Here is a 10,119-nt window from a genome sequence, read left to right as displayed (position 1 = left end):
TATACTCATTTTTCAATTCAGTTGAATCGATTGGCTCTACATAAATTTGTTTTTTTGGTGACATTAACTTGATCTTGACAAATAAAGTTAAATAAAAGGAAGAGGATTAATTGGTCGGCCGCCAAGAACTTGTTTACCTGCCGAGCAAATCATACAGGATGTCATATATACCTTGCTTTTTTAGTTAATTGAATTTCCGACGAACCAAAAAAAAAAAAAAAAATCATACAGGCTGTCATATTTCTCTATCGTGTTGGTTGAAACTTAATAATCCAATTTTTCTTATAAGTTCAAGTGACCGAGCATCTTCGTGTAGAGCGGTGCTAAACGGTTGATAATTAGAGCGCATACAAATCTGAACCGTCCATTGCTTGGTTGAAATCCGAATCGTTGATTGCCGGGATGAACAGCCGAATTAGCTACTCTGCACCCGCTTTGTAAGGATGCTCAGCATCCCCCATTCCCCTTTTCCTAGCTAGGGTGTAACCTGGGATTGAATTGATTATAAAGACAAATTTCATATGAAAACAACAAATAAATTAATAGATCGAAGATATTGGAACTTCTTCTTTTTTTGGGTACAAAAATGTGAACTTATTATACTCCCTCCGTCCGGATTTAATAGTCCCTCATTCAATTCTAACTGGATAAAAAATGAGTTATATCTTTAAATTGGTAATAAATTTTATATCCAATATAGATCTTGTTTGATAGATCTTAATTAATTCTATAAGACAATGTTTTCAAAATTATATAAAATATTATAAATTACTCCTACAAAATATAATCGATTGAAAAATGACACGAACTCTCAAAAAGAACTATTAAATCCGGACGGAAGGAGTACCTTTTATGATTTGTTGATTGAGTACGAAAAATATTGTTGAGAAGTATCTATTTAATTCGTTCACATTTTGCAGTCAAATAATAAATAAATTTAGTTTTTCCCACTTCCAATAAACTTTAATAATTTTTACAACCAGCTTAACGGCCTGGGAGTATTATCCTTTCCCCACATAATCGATGTGGTAATTCTTGATTTTAATACATTTTATAACTTAAAGCCAAATGGCCCTCAAGATTGCTTAATTAAATTATCAAAATTCTAGTGCCCCATTACTATTATTAGTTTTTTTGGGGGTAAATAGTACTCCCTCCGTCCCTAAATAAGTGTCCGGCGCGCAAAATTAGGCCTTCAAAAAGATGCATTTGTTTCATTAAAAAAATTAATTTTTTTTTCACAAATCAATAGATAGCAATGAGTTCTATTAAATTCATTAAAAAATTAAATTTTTTAATAAAAAATATGCATGTTTTATAAAGCCTAGTTTTGCGCGCCGGACACTTATTTAGGGACGGAGGGAGTATTAGTTTTGTTAATTGGTGTAAGTATGGCTGCTAAACAAACCAAGCTACTCGAGTCTGAGCTCGGGTTCGTTTGTTAAAAAGTTGTTCAAAAGTGCTATATATGGTTCCTTTGGTTGATGAGGAATAACTACATTTTCAACAACTCAACAAAACAGGCTTGGGAAGTAGGAGATGTAGTTAAAACAAGGGTTGCAATATGGATGAAGGCCAAGTTCGACATCAATGACTACACTGTGGAAGAGTTATCCGAAAATTGAAGTTGTAATCTTTTTTGAGGTGTGTTATCCAACTTTCGGTTGGATGTGTTTGTGTTTTTAGGTGCCTCTAAGCTCTATAAGCTTGGGTGTTTTCCCTCGATGTAACTCCTTCGAGTTCTATAAAATGTTTCGTTTTCCGAAGAAAAAAAAAACATAAAAAAACCAAACCTGATTACAAAATGCACTGCCAAACAATTCAAACAAGACCAAAATAAACAAATCACCCTTCCATCTAACTTCCATAAGAATACATCATACGAACTCCGGGAGAGATATCATTTTTGGATGCTCACAATCTTTAGTACTGCGAATAAGTGATCGAAGTATATTTCGAATCAAATACCCAGTAATAAGATATTTATTATTATAATTCAACGTTCTCTTTTCTTACGAATTGATGCTTAAACAATGGACGGTGGAGATTTAGCGCCTGCTTAATTTACATATTTCCATTTCAAAGGTTAAAATAATATATATGATTGAAAATCAAGTAGATTTTCATTTCTTCAGGCGATTCCTTGCGGGACAAGTTACATGCCGGTTCCGTCAAGATTTGAGCCATCCAAACTAGGCAGTGGAGCTACTCGAAGACGAGCTTGAGCTCGAAGGGTACCCAATCCCATGGCGGGTGTATGGGAACAAGGCAAACAACGCTCCGGAAATGGTACCGATAACAGGGGGCAAAGCCTGGAGTAGAAACGCAGAATTGAAAGACGGATAGAAGCATTCCTTTATGTTTTTATCCAAGAGAGAAACCACGGCGAATACCATCAGGGAAAAAAACGCATGAACAAAGTCCGCAAACTTGAGCTTATATGAGGATAAGTTCACCGACGTACCAGAGCTTGGCCACAGACCCGTTAGGGTTGCAATACCTGTTTTGGAAATATAGACATCAAATTAATCGATAACACGCAAGAAAATTAAGAAGTTCAAAATCGTGGGAATCATTGAAGAATAATAAAGAAACAATTCGTAAGTAAGGTCCCGTTCTGCTAAGAAAATAAGTATTTATTGTGAAATAATGGCTTGCCTCGTAAAGTGAAAAATAAGTATTTACAAAATAAAAATCTTAACGGAATGGTTAGTAACATTGGCGTTAGGAGAACTATTCTGTAGTTATGGCGTGTGTCGATTCAAATGAACATTTTTACCTTGAGAGAGAGAGAGAGAGAGAGATTTGCAGATTTAGTATGTTGATTAGTTTTTTTTTTATCGTCAGCTTGCGAATAGTTTGTGGTCCGATATTTGCATGGTTGTAGCTATTATTTCACAAAAGTCATGTCTTCTAAAATTGAAGATAAATACATAAGGAAGCACTGGGGTTATTTACCATGCCCTAACAATTGAGAAAATCACACATTTTTATTTTTATTTTTAAGCGTTTTCTGCGTAAATGATATTGAAAATTGTAAAGCTCTGTGTGATAATAACAAAAACTTGATTTTTGATCGTTGATGGACAACATAAATAACTAGGTGTTTTGCAGATGTTGGGCTCGAAATGCCCCCATAGATTTGGTTACACAATACCACTCTCTGCGACCGCTCTAAAAAGAGATTTGCGGATGTGATATCGAATGTCATAAAAAATTTAATTGAAGCCCTTCCTACCACCAATTAATTTTAGGAGAGATAGTGAAAAAGCAATCCGACAACAGATAATAAATCTTAAAACTCCATTAAAAGATAATAACGTAAGGCACCCATGTATGTGTATTTGACTAGATATGAGCATTGAATTGGCTATTTATTTGAGAAGACCACAAATCCAGTGTTTGGTTAAAATACTTACAAACCGAATTAAAATTACATCGGGTATATAATCTCACATAGCGTCTGCTATATATATAATAATGGGTATGGTATTGTTAATATCATTTTCTAATAATTCCATGGGATATCAAGTTATATATATATCCTTTAAAGTATTAGTTACGTCAAACAAACAAACAAACTCTGTCAGATAAATTAAAGAATCTAGTAATAAGTTCGAGCATTGACACACAATACCATAGTGAGTGGTTCCGGAGGCCTCGTAGCTATCAGTGAAGGTGGAGAAAAAGCAAGAAAGGCCACAAACACCCAACAGTGCTGCAGACAAGTACTTGTTGATGTTGTTTTTGCAGTCGCCGTCGTTGGTCAGGACAGGGCTGAGGAACTGAAACAGGAAGACGGTTCCGGTGGGAAGCACCTTGATTAGCTTTCCCAAACCTGATAATGTCTTGCCTGTCGTGGTTTTAGAGCTTGATGAGGAGGAGGAGGAGGAGGAACTGCTTGCCTTGGCCATTTTTGGCAGGTTTTTTCTTTTGGGTTTTTTTTCACTAGTGGTTATATTATGGGTTTTCGTGAGTAACAAAATGAGGGTATTTGTAGAGGGGAGAGGAGTTTGCTTGTACGGAATGAGGTGGTTCTTGGGGATGGACTAGAAACACAATTTGGTCTTGCTTTTACTCTTCGGAAGGTGGTGGGTCTTCTTCTGACCTTCAAAGAGAGGAAATTATAAATCGTCACATGTGAGATTTGAAGTGTACACAAACCCATGTATGCATCACTTCTTTTTCTTTTTTTATTGTCAATGAAAGAAGCGTGCCCATTAAAAAAAGTCATAAAACATCTACAAATTATCACCAGAATACAGAACATGCCATACGACATTTACAGATTTCCACCCGAATATAGAGACACAGCCAAGCCCTAAAACTAACGATATACAGGAAAAACAAAAAAAACGAAATTGATGTCTAAGACCATCCACAGTGGTATAATAAAAAATCAATTATTTTTAAAGTTAACAATGTTGGTGCAAAAAATGACACACGATGGTATAATCAAACTTAGCAACATCTTTAGAAATAATCAAATTTTAGGTTTTGGATAACCAAAACTAACAATTTTTTTTCAATAATGAAAATTTGTGGACTCTACACCACATAAGTTAACTATTTCCAAAATTTGTATACACGCGTGTTTCAACTAGCATTTTCTTCTTCTTTTCTTCACCTACTCTATATCTTCTTCACTTCATCTACAAACTATTTCTCTTTCTTTCCCTCCAAAAGTGAAGCTCATATATATCTCTCGATCATCTACAATTCAACCCATCGTCGCCGGATTAAAGTATTTCACTCTTCTTTCCCGTTTTTATTTTTTTCCCCAAAAAAATTTCATAATAGGAGGGGAAAAAGTCACCGATTTTTCTCCAAAATTAAAAGAGGAAATCTATATATTTTTGCCAAAAAAAAAACATAAATGGAGGAAAGTAAATGACAAGAGAGATAGAGAAAAAAAAAACATAAATGGAGGGACGTGAATGACGAGAGAGAGAGAGAGAGAGAGAGAGAGAAATTGTAATGGACCCCTTATTTTGGTTATAGATTATAAGTAACCATTGTGAAGTTCAACATTATTAAGCTTAGAAACCTCTTAAGTGAATAATCAAAAGCCGATGTGTCAACTTTTGGTTATTCTTTTTTTATTATACTACTGTGGATGGCTTAAGGGTATCTACAATGCTATAATCAAAAATTGTAATATCAATTTTTGATTATTCATTTAAAAAATTGTTAAGATTAACAATGTAGATGTCTACAATGGCATAATCAAAATTGGATAACTAAAACTTGTCACATTATCTTTTCAAACTACAAAAAATTAAAAACAACTATAGAAAATAATTTTCTAAAAATAATTTTAAAACTAATAAAAACTATTTACTAGAAATAAAAAATAGTTTTTTTTTGGGAAAAAATAATTTTTTAGTAAAATATTTGAGATTTGAGTGTACATGCACAGCCCCATGTATGCATCACTACTTATGTATATGGTGCATTAAATAATTAAGTATATACGGCAATAGTGAATACCTCAAGTAACTTAATTGTTAGCTGAGGAACTAATTAATTAAATTAACATAACGTAAATACCTCACTATGCTTTTTCGGAGAAATTAATAAGAGGAGGTGGATCCTCTCCGGTCTTTAATTTGGACTAGACAGGATAGTTCAAATCTGAATCATCTATTTCCACAATTAAGTAATCAAGCAAATTATTTGAAGCCTTGATTATATTAATTGCAGAAACTTGGATTGTATGGTCCATATTTAGATTGTCCCAGAGAGTTAGAACCCTTAAAAAAATTGCACGCTAGATATTTGGAATTTTTTTGGATACAACGGTTAGTTGTAACACCCTCCTACTGTTAGAAATTGGGGGATGGTGTTGTGCAATGGTATGCGCAGCACCGTGCTGTGCATCTCCGAGCCATCGGATCATGTATCCGATGGCTCGAATCTTATCTTGGCAATGAACGGCTCTCAATCGTTAGTTGCCAAGATGAGATCCGAACCGTCGGATGCACAATCCGATGGCTCGGAGGTGGGCTGCACGGTGCTGCGCACACTACTACACAGCACCAACCCGAAGTCCTACTGTTAGGAATCGAACTTGGAATCTTGGAAATAACAGTCACAGAAATCAAACAGCAAAACGAAATGGTGCGTAATGAACAAAAAAGAAAAAACACAGATTTATATACGTGGAAAACCTCAACGCAAGAAAAAATCACGGAAGCCACACCAGTCAAATATAATCAAAGTATATGGAGTACAAACCAATGGCCAAAAATACCCCTGCTAAAATACAAAATACCATTTTCGTTGCAATTCGTTCAAGGACTATAGGAGGACAACAAATTGCGGCCCCCACACCCCCGAGCTCTAGTGTTGTTGAAAGTTGTGTGCATACCAAATACTTACATAATGTGGGTCCCATCCCATATGAGAGAGACGTTGCCAATAACCATTGCATTTAAAATTTTCTCAGCTATTTAGGTTTACGCACACATACATGCATGTGTTAGTTTGGTACCGACCAGCAGCTATGAACCTAAAGGGCTTGGGACAGACTTTTCAAGGTGGGCTGAACTGAATTCGATCAAAATGGAACCCGTACTAGCATGGAAAACCACGAGAGGAAGATGGATACCAAATCTGATTACTTTGATTTGTTCGTAAAACTATTCAAAGTTGCCACAGAAAGATTTCACGTCGTGGTAGTGTTTACCTCCAAAAGTATACCATTCAATAAAAAAATTACAAGTGGCACTAAATAGAGTGCGGATCAATCAAAACACATTATTATAATTATGCCTGAGATACATGAGATCGATGGGTTTAGTTTTGTAATATTATTTTAGTACTATACGGTATCGTTTAGATTGGAAACAATCACATTTAGTCATAAACCAGAAATTAAAGTAATTAATTGACAGATGTCAAGAGGAGAATTAAGTGTAACAGTTGATTAATTCATTAATCATCGAACGATGTCATTTAGAGACATCTCAGGGGAGGAATCGGTTATACTTATTCGCATCTGTTTGTGAAACCCATTTCGAAGCACTAATCCTTGTTTAAAGTGTGTCGATTCAGTTTGATTGATACTTTGTAGAAAAATCCTCTTCGTTGAGGTAATTGAACGGATAATCACAATTGTCTGATTAAATTAGCTATTTTTGAGTTAATCTGAAAATGACAGATTTATCTTCTTTTCTGGCATGTCCGCACACAATTATTTATCAAAAATGGAGTTGATTTAGCCCAAACAAGTAGTCAGTGACGGAACCAGAACGAGGGCCGACTTAATTGACGTATTTTATGTGTAAACTAAATTATCATACCACACGTGTTTTTTGCTTTCCAATAGACAGAGTAATACATTTATATATTGAAATTACTTTATCCTAATGCAGTACAAGTATATTAATCATCTTAATTCTTCTTATTGTAATTTCTTTAAGTTACAACAACACTTATTTCTTTAAGTTACGACAACACTCATAAGCTTCTTTTTTTTGTTAATTGATCGGTAGAAGAGATCATTTACATCACGTATGATGTACAGAGTACAAACCCAACAACTCAATCAATACATGAAATAAGCCCATCATATGAAAGAAACAAATTCGAAAGAAAGAAAATCACATATAAGGGAAGAACACCCAAACATAGGTGGAAAAATTCGAATTCCTGACCTTTGAACTCCTGATCTCCTCATGAGATACAAAAGTCTTGACTAACTGAACAAGCCTCAGTTGGCTCTGATAAGCTTAATTATTTGTTCTTCTTTGAAATAAATTGAGAAACTAGAACGGAAAATAACGTGTTTTTTACAAGATCGAATAAAATTTATTAAGATTATAAGAGTTAGTATTACATGCACTAATAACAACAATAATACCCAAAAGTTAGATACCATTTACATAAATATTTAAAAATTGGCAGGTGGGCCCCGCCAGACCGGCCCCAACATAATTCCGCCTCTGCATATTGAATCAAATTTGTGTACCATATGATACAACCTGTTGTTAGAGCATCCACATCAGACTCTTCAAATTTCGGATCAAATTATTCCTTAAAAAGTCACTTTATTACTTTAACTAGCTATTTTTATAATGTCCACTGCATCAAATTATTTACTCTCGCTCTTTTCTTAATTAAATATTCCTACAATTACACAAAATATCCACTAGCATAATTGAGAATATTCTTCTCTCTCCTACTTTCCCAATCTCTCTCGTATACACAACAAACCCACAGCGTTGATGGCGGAGAACCCACAGCGTTGATCTTCATTTTTTACCCATCCACTAGAACCTCAAAATTCCTCATCTCTCTCGTGTTTTTGGCTCGTCCGACGACGGCGGCTTCCGATCTGTGTTCATCTCTCTTAGCAATTTGGCCACCCTTAACCAAACGGTTTTCACCGGCTACAGGTATGGATCTCTAGACTAATAAAATATTGCAATTTATTATAAAACAAGTGAACAGTGGCTCGGTTCATGTAACGGGTCACTATAGCAAAGTTACACCTTTTTCATAATAGCAAGCTTAGAGCCGAGTCTGATGCAACCCCCTTTTTGGGGTTTTGCTCGCTAGTATAATTTTTAAGGTAGAGTAGCTAGACCGGTGCGGATGCTCTTAATTTGTGCATCGCTATCTCTCGCTAGCCTAAAGGAAGAAGAACGTGAACAATGTAACAAGGGCGACCGTGTTCATCTTGTACATTACCACTCACTAAATAAAATAGTAAAATACTAACTTGGGAGTATCTTTTCTATCACGTTTTATAGTAGGCAATGCAATGTTTAAGGTACAAGCTAAGCTATATAGCTACAAATGTTGACTTGTTGGTTTGTTCCAAGTATTTTTTTTTTTGGTAAGTTCCAAGTATTGTTTCATCATTTCGTGCCCCTCTCAATTTCGTGATCCGATGTTTAAATATTACAAGTTAAATATTTTGTCACATCATGTAGTAATAGTATTTTCTTGCCATAGTTATCTACCCGGGATGCTGTTAGGCGGTCGATCCAATCGCTCATTTCGACACGGATTGCTCGGATTGAATATTCTAAACACATACAAATCTGAACTGTTTATTGCTCGACTAAGAACCAAACTGTCAATTGCCAAGATAACCGATCAGATCGATTGCTTTGCAGGATGCTGCTTGGCAGCATCCTCCATTCCAATTATCTACAATCATATTATATTATCACAAGGTACATGCATGTGGGTAAGCTTAATTTGTCAACAATATTGGAGGAATGTTGAATGTCAAGCTCATATATTTATGCAATAAGTTTAGAACCACATATAAAGACACAAACACTTATACACACTCACATAGAGATGGGCACGCTCATCTCTATTGTGAGTGTGTGTTTGGTTGTAGCATTATTGTATGTATATAATATATGTGTCCATCAATGAGGTGATAAGATTTGGAAAGACTTTGTTTTAGATAGTACTACTAGGTACGTACGTAGCTTAGTATTTTGTTATCAAACGACTACCTAATTAATTACTATTATTGTCAATCCGGTTGCATACTCAACAAACTCTACTCCGGAAAAAAAAAAAGGAAAAAAGATCAAGAACCCATTGGCCTCTACACTGTTTTTTTTTTGGGTGACGCTAATTTGATCTTGACAAATAAAGTAGTAAAATAAAAAGACGATAAAAATGGCCTCCAGGAACTTGTATATAAAGCTCAAAAAATCATACCAGTCGTTGCATCTTTCGTGAGGGTCAAAACTTATTGACAATTTTTCCAAAATAAATCACAAGCGATCTTTCCCTATTGGTCTACCTTGTCCAGAGGTGGAAATTAAGCTTGATTTACTTGCTAATTCAACTTGTGATTTAGACCCCAAATCTACCGATGGAAATGTGCAGCTACCAGTCTAATTAGAAATGTTTTGAACAAGTTAATTAGAAAATGACATACGTGAATTAATACTATCGGTTTTCGAAATTTCCAAGATGGCTGTGCGAGGCTGGAATGGGAGATGCTGTAGAGCAGTGCAGAGCGGCTGATTTGGCCGTTCATCTCGACAATTGACAGCTCGGATTTTAACCCAGTAATAGACGGTTTAGATTTATATGCGATTTGTAAGCGCTTAGATTCGATCGGAGCCGTCCGTGCAGAGATAT

At 35.2% G+C, this 10,119-nt stretch overlaps 1 protein-coding gene across 1 annotated transcript; it reads right to left on the bottom strand.

Annotated features, from left to right (window-relative positions):
• Positions 1 to 1,837: 1,837 nt before the first annotated feature.
• Positions 1,838 to 4,122, bottom strand: LOC131316569 (protein DMP2). Its single transcript, XM_058345982.1, has 2 exons — positions 3,638 to 4,122; positions 1,838 to 2,500 (listed from the first exon to the last, which is right to left on the bottom strand). The coding sequence occupies exons 1-2, from the start codon at positions 3,912 to 3,914 to the stop codon at positions 2,193 to 2,195; spliced, it is 585 nt and encodes a 194-aa protein (XP_058201965.1). The 5' UTR covers positions 3,915 to 4,122; the 3' UTR covers positions 1,838 to 2,192.
• Between the last annotated feature and the right edge of the window lie 5,997 nt (positions 4,123 to 10,119).

Source organism: Rhododendron vialii, chromosome 2a, assembly GCF_030253575.1.
Source record: "Rhododendron vialii isolate Sample 1 chromosome 2a, ASM3025357v1".
In the NCBI taxonomy this organism is placed as follows: Eukaryota; Viridiplantae; Streptophyta; class Magnoliopsida; order Ericales; family Ericaceae; genus Rhododendron; species Rhododendron vialii.
The sequence above is the reverse complement of the archived record's forward strand: the minus strand, read 5'-3'. Positions and strand labels throughout refer to the sequence as shown.